Below are 18,335 nucleotides of genomic sequence, written 5' to 3'. Positions count from 1 at the left end.
AGAGAATTACTGTTGGTGGAATGACAGCATTTGATATTCATGATAAGCCCCGAGGCAAATTTCACTGGACTCTTTACTAAGTATAATCAGGGAAAGGGGAAATAAAATAGCAAGCTTTTACAGACTATTTTCAAATGTTTCTCTTTAGTGGTATAATAGACATATTTGTCTTCTCCCTGCCAATAAATTCCCACACACTGGTCCAAGATGTGATAGTAAATCTCAGTAGACAGATGCATGTTTATTTTAAGGCCTTGTTTTGAAATACTTAATTGTTATTTTTCCTAATTCTAAAAGAACTATTTGATAAACAAGAGAGAATACCTTTCCTTTCCTTCTAAATGAAAAAAAAAAAAAAAAAAAAAAAAAAAAGCACCTTTCTTACCTTCAACCCGTGATTCCAAGTGCTTATCCAGCTCTGAATCTTTTCTCACTGCTTCATCTGAGACCTTGGGAGCATTTGAAAAGCAAACTAGAACAATACTCATGTTATCTCGACTTCCCTGTATATTAAAGAAAGAAAAAGAAAGAATTCTATTTCCACAGTCCAGCAACTTTCTATTATTTAACTCAAAAGTTAATTACATTAAGCAATTATAGTTTATTTAAATCACCAGAATGTACACATTCAACAACATTCATTTCCATTCCAAAGAACTATTTGAAGCATTCCCTGAAGAAACAAGATCTCTAGATATGAGTAGATCTGTAATTATTTTATGACTTTTAATTCTGTGTACCTATTCTTACCCACCAGCACTCTACAACCTAAGAAATGAAGATATCTTCATATATATTACATCTTCTAAACTGTTTGCCACTCATGATTGCATATTCCCAAAGTGGCTTACACCCAAACACACATTCCCAAACAAGTGTGCAATTTTCACCTAGCTAATTAACCTGCATCAGAGCAATGTTAGCAAAACTCTATTGCATTTAACATAGCTGAAAATTACTCATCATTAGGATGCCCAAGACACTATACTGAACAATTACAAGCAGAGTAGAAAACAGATTGTAAACTCTTCTGAGAATCAAGCAGCAAACAATGGAATGTAACTGGATGGCTGAGATACTATATAGTCAGATATAACAACTTTTGAAGGAGAGACCTCAGATTGTTATATAGAATCACAAATAGTATCAGAGTCTGCAGAGGGAAGCTAAAACTGCTAACTTAGGGACAAATTTTACTGCTGCCTTGGTAATTGCACTTCCACAGACAAATGATCTACATTTTAAAAAGTAGCACCATTACCATGAGCTTATGAGAAATAAATTTAAAATTTTCTCATAACTTTTCCTATAGGTATATTACTTTAACTGAGTCTCTTACACCAGTGACTTGGAATAGTGACTTTTTCAACCCACCCCCTCCTTATTTTTTTTTTTTACCACTCTAAAAAAACCAAAGTCAATGTAGGTGGCAGGCACTCTGTCTGACGGTGCAGTTTGCCAACCCAAGTGAAAAAAAGCCAAGGCCATACCCATTCTTGTCTTGTCAGTCATTATGGCCAGGATTAGGCAGAGATTGTTTGGTTCAGACTTGCCACCTTTTTGAAACCTATATAACACAGCCAAAAAATACACAAAGGACTTGAAAAACTTTTGCCACCACCTCCTAAACTCAATGTAGTAAAGCTTGAAGACGATGGAGTTTAGTTAGGCCTTAAGGCAGCTTCAAAAAAGAACAACTCTTTCCACAGACTCCCATGCTTTAGTAGGAAAAAAATATCCTGAGTATAAAACCAGATTCTCCATATCTGAAAAAAAAAAAATCAGGATTTCCAAAAAATCAGGACAGGCCCAAATTAATTTCATTCTCTAATAAAATCCACCAAGACCTTCATATAAGAAATAATGTATTGGCTGTATGTGTATATACATATCTGCACAAACACACTATGGTTCCAAATAGCACCCTTCCTCCCTCCACCCCTAAAAGAGCAATACATTCATTCTATAGGAATCAGGGTTGACCACATAAATTCAAGTCAGGCAAAAGCTTTATACCATATATATTAAAGACACACACACACATACACAATTTCCACAAGTTTTTTATGTTATAAAATTATATCTTATCAATTAAGAAATTAACTGAAATACAGTTTCAGGAAGTTTAAATATCAAAAACTAAAGGAAATAATTTTTTTAAAAGGAAATAATTTACATTTACACCTCAGCTATGTGTGATTTCAATGATGCCTCTTCTATTTCTACATAAAGATGACTTTCAGGGGTGCCTGGGTGGCCAGTCAGTTGAGCAATGACTGGGTTTCAGCTCAGGTTGTAATTTTGAGGTCATGGGATTGAATCACCCCCAACCCCCAGGCTCCGCATTCACCTTAGAGCCTGCTTAAGGTTCTCTCTTCCTCTCCCTCTCTGGCTCTAAAACAAATAAATAAATCTTAAAAAAAAAAAAAAAAAAAAAGACACAGGGTACTATGATATACTGAGATATTAAAAATGAGGGGAAAGAGAGTGATACTTCACATCTGTGGACACCCTTCAAACTACCGTGAAGCAGTTCAGTTCAACAACTGGTAACACTATATTCCTCTCAATGATGTGCTATCTTTTCAAAGCCAGGGTTCTGAGAGTAGCTAAGATTAAAAAGCAAGTCCCAAAGAAAATCAATGTGATGGGGATCCCTGGGTGGCTCAGCGGTTTGGCGCCTGCCTTTGGCCCAGGGCATGATCCTGGAGTCTTGGGATCAAGTCCCGCATTGGGCTCCCTGCATGGAGCCTGCTTCTCCCTCAGCCTGTGTCTCTGCCTCTCTCTCTCTCTCTCTCTGTCTCTCATGAATAAATAAGTAATTAGAAAGAAAGGAAAGAAAGAAAGGAAAGAAAGAAAGAGGGATCCCTGGGTGGCTCAGGGGTTTAGCGCCTGCCTTCGGCCCAAGGCGTGATCCTGGAGTCCTGGGATCGAGTCCCGCATCGGGCTCCCAACATGGAGCCTGCTTCTCCCTCCTCTTGTGTGTCTCTGCCTCTCTCTCTCTCAATCTCTATGTCTATCATAAATAAATAAATCTTAAAAAAAAAATTTATAAAGAAAAGAAAATCAGCGTGATACATGAAATGAGGGTAGCTTTGGGCCATGATTCCAAGATTTGAGAAACTATGCAGTGACCAACAGGTACACATATCTCATTAGTATGTAACTGTTGGCTCTAACTATATAATACTTGTATCTGCTACTGGCTAAGTAGCATTGCAAAAAAACTCTGAGATACTCAAGCACCATGTGACCAAGAAAATTTGCAAATTGCTACACTATAGACTATATTTTTATACTCATTCTCTTCTTACTCCAAAATACCCAACCACACCCCAAATACTATCTATGTTTACTTCTGCAGTATTTAGAATTTTATTTTCTGAAACCTGTAACAGAAAAACTCCTGAGTTTAGAGCTAAACAGTTTTGGGGGAGTGTACAAGTACATTTCCCATGTTGTATTACTAATCTGGAATGGTGCTGCCTTTGGAAAATAAGTTATTTTCCCTCAATTTTATCCAACTATCAGGTACAATTTCATGTTTTAAAATAAATAAGCTTCTGATAAGTGGTATATAAAGTGAATTTAGGAAAATCAAATATATATATATTTATTTATTTATTTATTTATTTAAGATTTTATTTATTCATGAGAGACACAGAGAAAAAGAGGCAGACACACAGGCAGAGGGAGAAGCAGGCTCCATGCAGGAAGCCCGATGTGGGACTCGATCCCGGGACTCCAGGATCATGCCAAGCTGAAGGCAGATGCTTCACCGCTGAGCCACACAGGCATCCCTCAAATAGTATTTTAAAAGAAAAAAAATTAAAGAACAATTTAAAGGGACACTGACTTTTACAATTTAGGAAAAACAAAGCAGGCGGCAAAGTAACATGCATAATATAATCCATTTCTGTAAAAAACAAACAAAAAAACGAGGGAAAGAAAACCCTATCTTTATACTTCTGTATGTTTGTATAAATAAACACAGAATTATTTGTTAGTATATATGTGGCTACTTAAGGGAGATGAGATATTTAAAAAGGACATAAATACAATCATCTGTGGATATGTTCATAAAGTTCTGAGGGCACCTGGGCAGCTCAGTGGTTGGGCATCTGCCTTCAGCTCAGGTCGTGATCCCAGGGTCCCATGATCGAGTCCCGCATCAGGCTCCCCATGGGGAGCCTGCTTCTCCTTCTGCCTGTGTCTCTGCCTCTCTCTGTGTCTCATGAATAAATCAATAAAAATCTTTTTAAAAAATGTTCTTATTAATCTTCTTAATTAGTGAAAAAAGAAAAAGAAACTCTTACTATTTCCCTTTGGGAAAAATTTTTCATCAAACCCTCTGTGAAACATCGGCAATGGACACACAAACTTGAATCAAGAAATGTGCATTCTAGTCTTGGCTTCAACACTCATCAAAATATGACCTTACAGCTATCTTTTAATGTCAAACCTCTATTTCCTTATTGCAAATTGGAAACAGATTTTTATTTCGTTCACCTCAGAGGGTTACTAGGAGGATAAATGGTTGTTATTTATAAGTTATGAAAGGCTATGCAAACAGAAGTTACATAGTCTATGCAACCTGAAATTAGCTACTAGCATTGGCAATAAAATGGGAAAGCTCCTTTGTTAGGGATTATTCTCTCCTACAGTTAAATATCTTAGAGAGTAATGCCCGACTGGAGTCATCCAACACTTTCAGCTTCATATTGCTAGGTGGAAATCCTGAAAAAAGATTATCATTAGCAATAATGCTAACTACCTTTTATAGTCGTTGTGAAAATTAAATGCATTAAAATATGTGTAAAGTGCTTAGAATAACATTTGGCTCACAGAAAGCAATAATTTACTGAGCTATTGTGATTATGACAATGATCACAATCTCCCAGGATTTCATGAGTTAATATATTAAAAAAAGTGCTTGTAAACAATTAGGGCATGATAAGTGTTAGAAATGTTAGAAAATATTAACACATCATTTAAATCTATTGTCAGGAAAACTTCCACTTAAAAACTGGATCTGCTGTCCCTCCTTCCCTCCCTCTCTCTCTCTCCTCTTGAAGAAGCTAGCACCTACTGAGCAATCACTAAGTGCCAAACACTGAGCTAAGTGCTTTCCATGGATTTTAAAATTTTGTATTCAATCTTTCAGACTAAGTTCAAAGCAATCATATTCTATTTTAATCATACGGTTTTATAATATTGTTAACCCTTGGTTTTACACTACAAACAAGTGGAATGAGAAAATTATGGAGTTAAAAAAACAGAATGGATAAGAGGTTTAATATTTAAATCCATTAAATAACAGGTAAAGGTTCAAAATATTCTTAGGTCTGTATGTTTCAACACCAAAGTTAACCAAGCTTCTCAAAACGGAATTCAATTTGGGGCACCTAGGTGGCTCAGTCAGTTAAGCATCTGACTCCTGATTTCAGCTTAGATCATGATCTTAGGTTGTGAGATAGAGCCCTGTCTCAGCCCTGCGTTCAGTGGGGAGTATGTTTGAGATTCTCTCTCTCCCCTCCCTCTGCCCCTTCACCTTCCAGGGCACGGGCACTCTAATTAAAAAAGACAAACAAGGGGGATCCCTGGGTGGCGCAGAGGTTTGGCGCCTGCCTTTGGCCCAGGGCGCGATCCTGGAGACGCGGGATCGAATCCCGCATCAGGCTCCCGGTGCATGGAGCCTGCTTCTCCCTCTGCCTATGTCTCTGCCTCTCTCTCTCTCTCTGTGACTATCATAAATTAAAAAAAAAAAAAAAAAAAAAAAGACAAACAAGGGCAGCCCCGGTGGCACAGCAGTTTAGCGCCACCTGCAGCCCGGGGTGTGATCCTGGAGACCCAGGATCAAGTCCCACATCGGGCTTCCTGCATGGAGCCTGCTTCTCCCTCTGCCTGTGTCTCTGCCTCTCTCTTCACTCTCTCTGAATGAATGAATGAATAAATAAATCTTTAAAAAAAAAAAAAAAGACAAAAAATCTGATTTCAATTTGAATGCAGCTTCATTCAAAGGAACCACAGTGGTCAACTTCCACTAAAATTGAATGAATCATTATGTTCCAACCTCTTGTCCCTATTACTATCATTTATCATTTCTGAGATTCTAGAAATCTGGGATATTTAATACCATCAACAGGAATATTTAATCACTGAAAAAAGCTGTCAAGCAAAGATACACCACCAGAATCATTTCAACCCCATTCAGAAGGGTGGGGTCAAAATTCCTGAAAAGTAACATCCTTTCACTGGAAAGAACAGTGCAGTTTATCCACAATACAAACTTCTTTTTTACTCCAAAATTACAGACCTAATAGATTTTGGCTATTCCTTCAAAACAACATGCCATTTTTCCAACAAAATACTATGCAACCATGACAAATGATTTAGACTGATACCTATAGATATGGAGATCTCTCTACAACATACTGTTGAACAAAAAAGTATACTGTCGAGTAACAAGTATAATTTTTACATAAATACACATACTCACAGGCAGGCAAAAAAGACTGGAAAGATATATGCCACACAGCGAATGCAGCCAACTTAGGTTAGTGGCAAAGTTTATGAATGTTTTTTTTATATGTTCTGGATTACCTGGAATTTTTTTCAGTAACAAGTATATACTTGTTTTAGAATCAGGGAAAATGCTGTTTTGTCTGCTAGTCAAGCAAAAAACATCTTGCTTTTGTCTCAAAAAGTTGCAGGTCAAAATCTCTCCATTTAGAGTTCAAGGAGAAAACATTTTTAGAGCCTATTCAATCACCACAACTATTGATACTCTCATACTTAACCTATCCAGATAAGTAAAAAAAAAAAGTATACAGTATGCTTAAGGAAAAAAAAAAATCGAAAAGCTAATAAAGGAGCCATCATTTAATATTCTTTCAGAAAAAAGCTGCCAACTGGAAACACCAGCCCTTAAATTTTCTCTATTTGAAGTTGTCTCCTCCCATTCTATGGAAAAGAAGTTGACTCTGCCAAAACCTGGGTATTTCCACAGACTCAGACATCCTTGTTCAGAAACTTTCTGGCTATGTCTGTACCTTCCAAGGCAACTTATGTGGTTGGGAGACAGAACAGTTCTAATCTAGACAGAATAAATAAGTCAAAACCTTTATTTCATATAACCAAAGGTTAGATTTGCCTTGATATCTTTTCAATCAGTCTTGTATGCTCACATATTCTAGGCACTGGCCAGATAATTCAAATTTTAACTGAGCATTACATAGGCACTGTCAAAAACCCACTTGAAACTAATACTTTAAACACATTCAAGGGAATTGCCAAATATGTCTTAGTTTGGATTTGCTTTCCCTATTATTGTATCCAGTTAAGATTCACAGAACATTACAAAACTAAATTAAATGTTCCTGATCCACAGGAATCCTTCACAGCATTATATTTTATTTTAGTCTTTGGTTTTTAATCATTAGTGATGAAAAAAACATCCATATGAAAAGAATCCTAGTATCTTCTACAGAAGATATTTTCTACCAGAAGATATTTTCTATTTTCTAAGATATTTTCTACCAGTTACATAGAGCCATATGTAAATGTCTTTTTGATTCTGTTGCTAAGAAACAGTTTCTTTTACTAAATGATAAGAAATATACAAGTCATACTTTTACTTCGGTTTTCATTTTAAGCTGCTAGGAGGCTCAGATCTAAATTACAAAACTTGACTTAGCCTAGGTCTCTGGTGTACCTCCCCATATGACACATGGCTTTTGATCTTTTGTATATCTAGTACAGAAATATACCATATACATAGTTCATCAAATTGCTTCAAAATTAGGCATAAGACTGCTATTGCCAATACTGAGAATTTAAATTGAAAGGCACACTTCTATACAGATGCCTTTGCCACAACAAAAGCCATAAAGTTCTAAATGACAACAAATGCCACAAATTTATTCAACTTAATTTTTGAATTAGAAGGGTGGGGCAAACAAAGATGGGAAAAAAAATTATTTCTGGTGAAAAAAATAATTTAAAGACATACAGTTTTTCCCTAATGAAAAGTTTTTAAAATTTAAGTTTGGTTACTTTTACTTACCATGCCTTTTCAAAATTAATGGTATTTTAATTATAACAAAAAGACTTACATACCTTATGTAAACAAGTGTCCACTACCCAATTGCACACATTTTCCAGGTCATCAGATACCTCAAGCCTAGATTTAACAAATTCACAGAGCTCCTCATTACTCATAACATCCCAGATCCCATCACAAGCCAAGATGATAAATTCATCCTCTTCTGCTCTTAAAATTTCATAAACCTCAGGCTCTGGAGAAACAAGTTGTTCTGTTGGGCCCTTGCCGTCAACACACTTGTAATCATAGTCCCCCAAAGCACGAGACACTGCTAATGAACCATTAACACGTTGTATCATTACACTGCCTCCTGCATTTTGGATTCGCTCCTTCTCCCTTGGATTGCAAGGTTTGTGATCCTGGGTAGAAAAGCAGACTTGTCCATTCCTATACAGAACAGCACGTGAATCACCACAGTTGATAAAGTAGACATGCTTAGGTGAAATCAGGACCCCCACTGCAGTCGAACCACTTCTGTCCATTCCATTTCTGAGGTCTGAAAAGTTACGCATGTATTCATCAATTTTCAAAAAGCCAGTTCTGATGCCATTCTTGACATTTTCCACGGAGGGCTCAAGAGCAGATCCTGATTTTCCAGCTGCCCTAAAGTCTTCATTATTAGTGATGTGTTCTAATAAATGTGTTGAGCAGTAATTTGCTACTCGAGATCCAGCATGACCATCATAAACTGCAAAAAATGACCAGTCTTCCAAGCCATGAGGAATACCTACAACAGCCGTGTGTGCATCTTCCATTTCTACTCTCCATCCTTGCATGCTGCTCAGGCCATAACGTAAACCATTCCCAGCACCATGAGCATTATGTTTCTCAGTTTTGGGTTTATCCAAAAATGCACCCATGTTTAATAATGTATCTGAAAGAAAACAAAAATGGTCATGGATTATATGTTTAAATCTGTCAGATTTAATCTACAATATTCCATCTGTTCTCTGGTAACTCCTATCTGAAGTATATTTTCCAGTATTATCTGAATTTACTGGAATAACAAAAAAGAAACTAAGAAAATTTCCCCATACATCCTTATTCTAGAACAGTGGTTTCTCAGTCCTAGCACATTAGAATCATCAGACCAATTAAATCAGAATCTCTAGGGTTGGGACCCAGATATCTTTTTTTTTTTTTTTTTTTTTTTTTTCTAAGCCTCTCTGGTGACTTAGATGTGCAGTAAGTTGAGAACCACAGTTCCAGGAAAGGAAAACTAACAGACACTACCAGTTAAGTTTTCTTAAATATTCAATTTATAAGATAACTCTGGGGTTCAATACAGAAGACTGTCTCATGAGAATATTCAGAATGGTGTGGCTTTTCTAATATATTAAGGTACTTTGGTATAGTTCAGAAATACTTCCAAATGCATGTATTGTAAGATACTGTAAGATAGTGATTAAGACAACAACTGTAAAATTCAATTAAAACAAAACTCAGGACACCTGCGTGGCTCAGTAGTTGGGCACCTGCCTTTGGCTCAGGTCGTGATCCTGGGATCCAGGACTGAGTCCTGCATCAGGCTCCCTGTAAGGAGCCTGCTTCTCCCTCTGCCTGTGTCTCTGCCTCTCTTAGTCTGTGTCTCTCATGATTAAATAAATAAATCTTTAAAACAAAACAAAACAAAATCTCAGGGCTCCTGAGTGGCTCAGTCAGCTAAGCATCTGCCTTCGGCTCAGGTCATGGTCCCAGATTGAGCCCCACATAAGGGCTCAGTGGACAGCCTGCTTCTCCCTCTCCCTCTCCCTCTGCCTGCCACTCCCCCCTGCTTGTTCTGTATCAAATAAACAAAATATTTTAAAAAAAAAAAACAAAACATAAGATCTTCATTCTATAAACATTTGATTTTATCAAAGTTTTAGTGTTTATCAAATTACAAACTTTACTTGGATTGACTGAAATCTATTACTTGGATTCTGTTAAAAACAATTCAACTTTAATGATGTGCTTACAGAACATAGTTAAGATTGCTGAGTTTTATAATCCATGAAGAAATATCAGGACGATTTTTACTCGGTACTGACAGAGACTTACAAACTACAGACAGGACTATAAAGTACCACTATGCATCCCTCTTTCTCCGGACTTTACTGTTAGTTTAGAATAAAGCTTTTGCAATTTCAGATGACTTGGACTGAAGCAGTTGTTCTCCGAATAAGCACGCAGATGCCCTAGTAGTCTCCCACCTACAATCCTGGCCCTAATACTCACTAGCTGTGTGACCTTGACTAAGTTTCTTAGTCACTTGTACCTCAAATTCCTCCTGTGAATTAGTCATTTGTACCTTCTCTTCCCCTCTGTCAAATGGGAGTAACAATAGTACCTACACTTCACAGGGTTGCAGTGAAGAACAAGTTGATGTAGTATACTCAGAACAGTACTTGAAACAGTAAAACTATAAAGATTCCACAGCACATCCACCACACACCCAAAGATTTGCTTTTCAGTATTCTAACATAGAGACCTTGAGAAGAACATGCTGACAACTGAAGAATCACATTTTGAGAGGCACTAGTCTAAATTAACTGACTTTCATTTGGATCTAGGTATCTTTTTAAGGTACTTTTTCCAGCTATGACCATTAACCTAACTTTACAATAAAATTTATGTGTCTCGGGCAGCCCTAGTGGCGCAGCGGTTTAGCACCGCCTGCAGTCTGGGGTGTGATCCTGGAGATCTGGGATCGAGTCCCACGTCAGGCTTCCTGTATGGAGCCTGCTTCTCCCTCTGCCTGTGTCTCTGCCCCACCGCACCCCTCTGTATCTCTATGAATAAATAAACAAAATCTTTAAAAATAAATGAATGAATGAATGAATAAATATTTATGTATCTCTATTTGTAAAATCCTGACGAACCATCATGTATATATTTATAAATTATAGCAATTCTATAATTTTTCATGAGTTATAGAATACTATACTAATTACATATACAAATATTTACAAAAGAATTCTGAAAGATTTAAAATGTACATAAAATTACTTTTCACCTAAGTATAATACAAAATTATATTCTGTATTGATAGCAATATAAGAACACATTTATTTTTTAAGTTTTATTTATTTATTTTTAAAAAGATTTTATTTATTTATTCATGAGCGACAGAGAGAGAGGGGCAGAGACACAAGCTGAGGGAGAAGCAGGCTCCATGTAGGGAGCCCAACGTGGGACTCGATCCAGGGTCTCCAGGATCACAACCTGGGCTGCAGGCGGCGCTAAACCGCTGCGCCACCAGGGCTGCCCTTTTTTTAACAGTTTTAATACTGTGATACAATTTGAAAGCCTAGTTCTAAGTACATTTTAGTTTAGATTCCTGTTTTTAATTGCTATTTCAGCTAAGAAAGACAACTTAGATCATGCCTAAATGCAAATGAACTGAATTATCAAACCACTTTTTTTTTAGATTTTAATATTTTTAAAGTTTTTAAATATATTTATATTTTTTGTAATCTCTACACCTAATGGAGGGCTTGAATTCACTACCTACAAGATGAAGAACTGCACTCTTCCAACAAAGCCAGCCAGGTCACTTTTCAATCCCATCTATCAGTTATGAAAAAAAAATGTGTCATCTCTGTTTTTCATTTTGACAAGAGGTTCAAAATTCACAAGAACTCCTCCTTTCAAAGATTAAAACAATAGTTTAGAAATTTCTATTTCCAAATTTGTTTTTAAGTTAGGAATAAAGAAAGGAGAAAAGGAAGAAGGGGTCTTCAATAGAAAGAAGAAAAAAGGAGCCTAGAAAGCCAGCTTAGAAAACCATCAAATGAGTACCCCACACTCCAGAAAAAACAAAGGAGCCAAACACTGTGAAAGTTACACCAAGAATGGCCTTGCTTGCCCACAGCTGCTCTCACTGCTATGATTCCTACCGGTTTCCCTCTGAAAGTCACATGCTCAGGGTTCAGTCCAAGAAACGAGTATCTGACTGAGCATAGGTCACCTATTGGCTTTATCAGGGACTGCATTCCTTCACAAATTTAAGATTTTATTTTATTTATTTATTTATTTAAGTAGGCTCCACAACCAATGTGAAGCCCAAAGTGGGGTTTGAACTCATGACCCTGAGATCAAGACCTGAGCTGAAGAGTTGGATGCTTAATTGACTGAGCCACCCAGGCATCTCTACTTATTTTTAAAGTAGTCTCTTACACCCAGTTTGGGGCTCAAGCTCACAACCCCAACATTAAAATGAACACCTATGTGCCCACCATACAATTTAAGAAAGAACATTATCAAGACCACAGAAGCTTCCTATTATCCTGAATTTTATCATTAGTAACCACTGAGGTTTAACCATTTGAGGTATAATTGTTTAGTTTCAAATGTTTGACAATATACATTGATGTGAAGTACAGTATGTTATTCTAGTATATTTGGCTCACCACTATATTTCTGAGATTGATGTACAATGATGCAGAGCCATAACTCAAGATATGCCACTTGTGTACAATTTTTATCCATTGTCCTATCGATGAATATTTGAGTTGCTTCTCATTTTTAAAAATTATAAAACAGTGCTATTGTGAACCATCCCCAGTGGTAGGGTTTTCTGTCTTTTACTGCTTAACAAGAAACCTCAAAGGGCCTTATAAACATTTATAACCTCACAAACCTCACAAAGGTTTTTTATACTCAGAACGCCTAATTTTTAAATGTCTTACTAACTTGTTATGGTTTCATGCTATCATTTAGCTACATATAAGCAACAGTGGAAACTCAGGCAAGTACAGTTTCAATAATACAGATCCATATTTTAAACAATCTTCTTCGACAATTGCAGATATTTTTGCATTTGATATTTCGGATCTGATTATATCATAGTTTTTACCCCAGAATGAGATGAGAGCTTATACTGGAATTAGGAGTTCTAACATTTTTTATATGTATGCCTCTGTGCTTTATTATAATTACAATCAATCTAATTTTTTGATAAATCTAATTTATCACTTGCTCACTGAAGACAGCCTCATTAAAACCTGATAATATGGAAATCAACATGATCACATGTAAACGTAAATGCAATACCACAACAAATACAAGTGAGAAAGTGAAAATGCTTTAGATCTCTCATCAGCACATCTGACCTACTAACAGTGTGGGAAGCCAGTGTTGATCACTGTGCTAAATGCAATTTGCCTTTTCCAAGATGAAAGACAATAAATGGAAGTTCTAATTTTTAAAAACTTAATACTAATGGCTTGTTCCTCATACCAATATTTAGAGATCAGTGATGTATACAACTCTATGGGCCACAGACTTTTGACAAGACTAAGAATGTAGGCATAGGAAGCATTATCTAAAGACTGAATACATTTGTCTTTTTCCGTTGCCTTCTTTGAAGAAAACACATTAGTGAAACTACAGCAGCATGATATTACTTACTTTTTCAATCAATATATAATAATTGTACCATAAAGTTAAGGATCTGACAAATATTTTAAAAGAGGTTCTCATACATGGAAGATTGAGGACTCCTCATCTTTTTATTTACTCTAAGTAATTTGCTTAAATCACTTTAAGCAATCACATTTTAATTTTTTTTTATTTTTACTATGTTTTTTTAGGTAAACTCCAAGCAACGTGAGGCTCAAACTCACAAACTGGATATCAAGAGTCACATGCTCTACCGACTAAGTCAGCCAGGTGCCCCAGGTAGTCACATTTTTAAAATCACTTAAAAGGTTTCACATGTTTACATATTATATGACATTCAATTCTGGGATAACCCTACAATTTCTCATTTATAATTAGTACATAAAATACAGCAATATATTATACATACTCTTAACGTATATGTCAAACAAATACGTTAGCTTTGTTCAATTGATTTTAAAATTACAAATGACAATACAATATTTCCTCATTCAAATATTTTCTTTCTCCTCCCCGTTTATTTTTTAAGTAAACTACCACCAACGTGAGGTTTAAAATAATGACCCCAAGATCAAGAATCAATGCCCTATCAAATGAACCAGTCAGGCATGCCTGAATCAAATATTTCCTGAGTACCTACTGCATGCCGGGCACTGTATTAAGTACATTGTCCCCTTCACTAAAGAACTTCTAGTCTGGTGGAAGATAAAGCCCAGTGCACAGATAACGAAGGCAGACTGTGAGATATGGTACAATGGGATAAATACAGGTATGCCAACAGGAGGTATCAAAGATAGCCTTGTTTATTCAAAAATTTTTCCAGGGACCCCTAGCTGGTTCAGTTGGTGGAGCACGTAACTCTTGATCTCAGGTCTGCAAATTTGAGCCCTGTGTTGGGTGTACTGATTACTAAAAAGTAAAATCCTTAAAACAAGACAGCCTTTTCTTCTAAAGGAAGAAGCCTAAGCTGAGACTTACATGATGGAGAAGGAATAAGCCAGCATATGCAAAGACCAAAAGAAGAGTAAAAGCACAATTAATTTGGTATAGCTAGTGTGTATGTGTGTGTTTGTGTGTGAGTATATACATAAGCATTTCAAAGGGCAAAACACAAGCACTAAAATCCTAAGAATAGCATTACTTCCCACTGAAATGTCCACTATCTACTTATCTTAGAATCATGGATTTAATAACTCAAAACTGTGTCATCCCCTTCTTGCCTGACAAGGTAGTAAACCTATCTGAGAACAAATCTGGGAAAAAGTTTTTTCAGTGAGAAGAACAAATCTGGGAAAAAGTTCTAGAGGTCCTAAAATTCAGATGAATATCTATAGTTTACATTCTTCTGTAGAATAAGCCTCTACATAAAAAATTCTGAGGTCTTTCAGTTAGCTTACAAACTAGCTCTGAAAGGGAGTAAAAGTGGGAGGTGGGCAACTTTTACATATAACAAGTCAAACTTCAGTGAAGAGAGACTTGAAAAGCTGTTTAAATTACTCACATTGAAATATTACCACAATGTTCAAAATAAGGTCAAATACATGCAAATACACATAGTCAAAAGGTACACTACTCATCACCAGATAATTAAAACAGTCAATAACTGATTTTCAGGTTCCCTTTTTTTCCTAAAATCCTCTTCAGCTCATTCATAATCGTCTCTACTCATTAGGTCCAGCGAATCCACAGGACAGAAGCTTTTTTCTCCCTTTCTCCCTACACGTGTTTATGGACTGTGTTTATGGACTAGAACGTCGTCTAAAGAACTGGATTTGTAGCAGCTGCTGGAGAAGAAAGGCTAGTCTCCCCAAACGCCCAAGAGTCAATGGATTAAATGTACTACTATTTCTGAAACTATTAAATATGGTGCACTCAGTTAACAGTTATTGTGATAATAAACTCTCTGACAAACAAGAAAAATTATCTGAAGCCTTGTTCTTTAAAAATTCCTTTGAATTGGGCAGCCCAGGTGGCTCAGCGGTTTAGCGCTGCCTTCAGCCCAGGGCGTGATCCTGGAGACCCGGGAGTCCCACGCTGGGCTCCCTGCATGGAGCCTGCTTCTCCCTCTGCCTGTGTTGTGTCTCTGCCTCCCTCCTCTCTCTCTCTCTCTCATATAAACAAACAAACAAACAAACAAACAAATAAATAAATAAATAAATAAAAATTTTTAAAAATTCCTTTGAATTTAAAGTTCTAGGTCCTTTGCCTTTGCTGACAGACTGGCTGATTTGTTCCCATCAATCTTATTCCAAGGGGGACACACTTCAAAGCTGCCTTCAGTTTACAATCAAGCTCAAATACATTTCATATTTATAATCAAAACTGACAGCACAAAAAAAAATGACAGCACAGTAGGAAACACAATGGGTCATCAAAAAATATAGCTTCATTTTTTCAAATAACAACTTATAAAAGTGAAGGAAAAAACATGTATTGCACCAAACATTTGTAATAACAGATTCTAATACACCCCCAATTCAAAAGCAGGACTATTTTGTCTACCAAAACTCGGCCACTAAATTATTTTAAAATTGCGCTTTCCCCCCCTCTCCTTAACTATCCTCATTCATATAAAGTTACATCCTTCCAGAAATGTCAGATTTGGGTCTTATCTTTTCCAGAAATCCTTTCTCCATGGTACTCCATTAAACTTCATTAATAGCTACTTCTTTCCCATTGAGTACATGCTACTTTGCATAATTAATGGTCCCTCTGTGTATACCTCCTACTTCCCAAAATAGTATGTTTATTTCCCTGCCAAAACAAGTACTGACTAAATGTTAGAGGATTATTTTTACAAATTAGCTGGAGAGAAGTGGTTTAACAAAGCAACACTTCCATTCCCAATAAGTGATAAATAATACCTTTACCATAAGGCCATACCCTCCCTACAACTAAGGTAGATTCCATGAAAGATATAGGTATGCACTATATGACATTGAAAAGAGAAAGGCCTCAGGCAAAAAAAAACCCAACAAACCCTAAACTCATCACTCCAATGTCAAAGAGCCTTGTTCTGTCAGAGAAAGACTTCCACGGAGGCCAGCATCCAGGTATGGGATCTGGGGTAGTGAATGGATGCTAAAATGGTGTCCACCACATTAAGGCAATCCAGGGTTTATACAATATGAGTGACACTGTGCATTCCAGAAGATTAGTCATCAACTAAATTATGTATTTGGTTATCGTACTATAGGTTTTTTATTTCCCTTTGGATTTCCTCTATCTTTAATATACCTTACAAGTTCTTATCTCGATTACTTTATGTCACATTAAGGGGGGAAAGTCTTAGTCCCATGTTCTAGAGAAGGCTTTGAAAGTTACACTGATGCTCTCTGACCCCCTTAAGTCAGTAATAATAAGAAGCAGTAGTAATAAGGGATAGTCTCCCAAAGGGGAGAAATACTTTAGTTTAAGCAAAAGAGCTGAGAATGAAAGTTCTGGCCACGGAACCAGATCTATAAGGTTTGGCCATGGAAATTTTCTCACATGAATTATAAAAGCATCTATTAGAGCTGATTATTATGACTAAGTGCCATATTTTATTCAAATAATCTGGGAAAGCTTCATCCAGCAGAAAATCCAGAAAACTAAATACGTGTTTGAGTATATACATATCTAAACCTCAAAAGACTAAATGAAATGGTCCCAAAAGAATCAAGATTATCTGCAGTGGGCTACAAGAATTAGTATTTTCTGATAATAAATAAAAGCATATTAAATTTGCACTCAAAATACAAACACACGTAATAAACATAAAATCTTAAGACAATGAACTGAAGGAAACAAGAACAGAATAGAATGCCTAAATACTAGGTTTGATTCTTGGCTCTACCAAATATCTGCTTTCCTAGGGAGAAAAAAAAGAAAAGCTGTACAAAACAATACTGAGCATCTCTTCCTGTCCTGAAATTCTATGTGGTCAGAGTCTGACTAGTAAGTAAACTACCAACTACTGCCAACAAATATAAAATTATATGACATCGTAAGATCAAAATACAGCTCACAACAGATAGTTTAGTACCATTGGGCAAGTTTGTGTTTCATTTGCAATATCGGATAAATATAAGTAAAATAAAGTAAATGAATTAAGGATTTTAACCAGATTTTTCACTTTCTGAATCTTATGTACTGACACTGGAGAACTTTCGTAGGCTTATTGCCCAAGGCTCCCCAAAATGATCACAATCATATCCTCTTCCCCAATTTGGGGGAAAAAACCAAAACCTCAATCAAATCAAGCATGTTCTCTCCAATGAAATCTTATAAACTACTCCAACCAAAAGTTATTTATCACCTTTCTGAATTTCTGGAAGGAGTGTCACACACAAGGCAATCAACTCTATACTGCAAGCCTGATATCAAATGGTAACACTGACATCATCCCAAGTGTATTTGCCTATGTCATACAGTACCAAGTTTCCATTTCAACCTTTTACTCAAACCAAAGCAGTCTTAACTGAAATTTACCATTAAGCAGAACTAAGCTTGCTTGTTATTATATCTTCATTATTGACCCAATTTGTGAAGTTTACTTTTTTTTTTTTTTTTTAAGGAAGGAGTCACTAATTTGGCACAGTTGTCTTTTTGAGAAGTTTAGTTTTACACTCTGGGTAAAGAAAGTCTATGCTTCTCCATGTTTCTGGGTACTGTCTGCCTTGAAGAACGACTGTTGATTTAAGAAGGGAGTTAATGTTTCGGTAGAGAACACCTCTCTGAAATCTCATAAGACTATGAGGAGGGACTTTTAAATCCAAGAAGATACAGTTAGTGAGAGCGGAGACAACAATGAACATGCTGTGAAGCCTGGGAAGTGGTGGAACCAAGACTCTGACTTAGTTAAACACGA

General features: G+C 36.4%; 1 protein-coding gene across 8 annotated transcripts in view; it reads right to left on the bottom strand.

Moving 5' to 3' along the window:
• PPM1B (protein phosphatase, Mg2+/Mn2+ dependent 1B) overlaps positions 1-18,335 on the bottom strand; it is a 102,026-nt gene that overhangs the window by 39,070 nt on the left and 44,621 nt on the right. For 7 of the 8 annotated variants that reach the window (XM_072768212.1, XM_072768213.1, XM_072768217.1 and 4 more), the window contains 2 exons: positions 8,119-8,978; positions 386-503 (listed from right to left, as the gene is read on the bottom strand). In XM_072768212.1, the coding sequence (XP_072624313.1) occupies positions 386-503; positions 8,119-8,964 (964 nt within the window). In that variant the 5' untranslated portion in view covers positions 8,965-8,978. Of the gene's footprint in view, positions 1-385; positions 504-8,118; positions 8,979-18,335 lie in introns of those variants that run through there. The other variant, XM_072768218.1, reaches the window with a different exon arrangement.

This window comes from Canis lupus, chromosome 11 (assembly GCF_048164855.1).
Source record: "Canis lupus baileyi chromosome 11, mCanLup2.hap1, whole genome shotgun sequence".
In the NCBI taxonomy this organism is placed as follows: Eukaryota; Metazoa; Chordata; class Mammalia; order Carnivora; family Canidae; genus Canis; species Canis lupus.
This window is presented reverse-complemented; position numbering and strand designations above follow the sequence as displayed.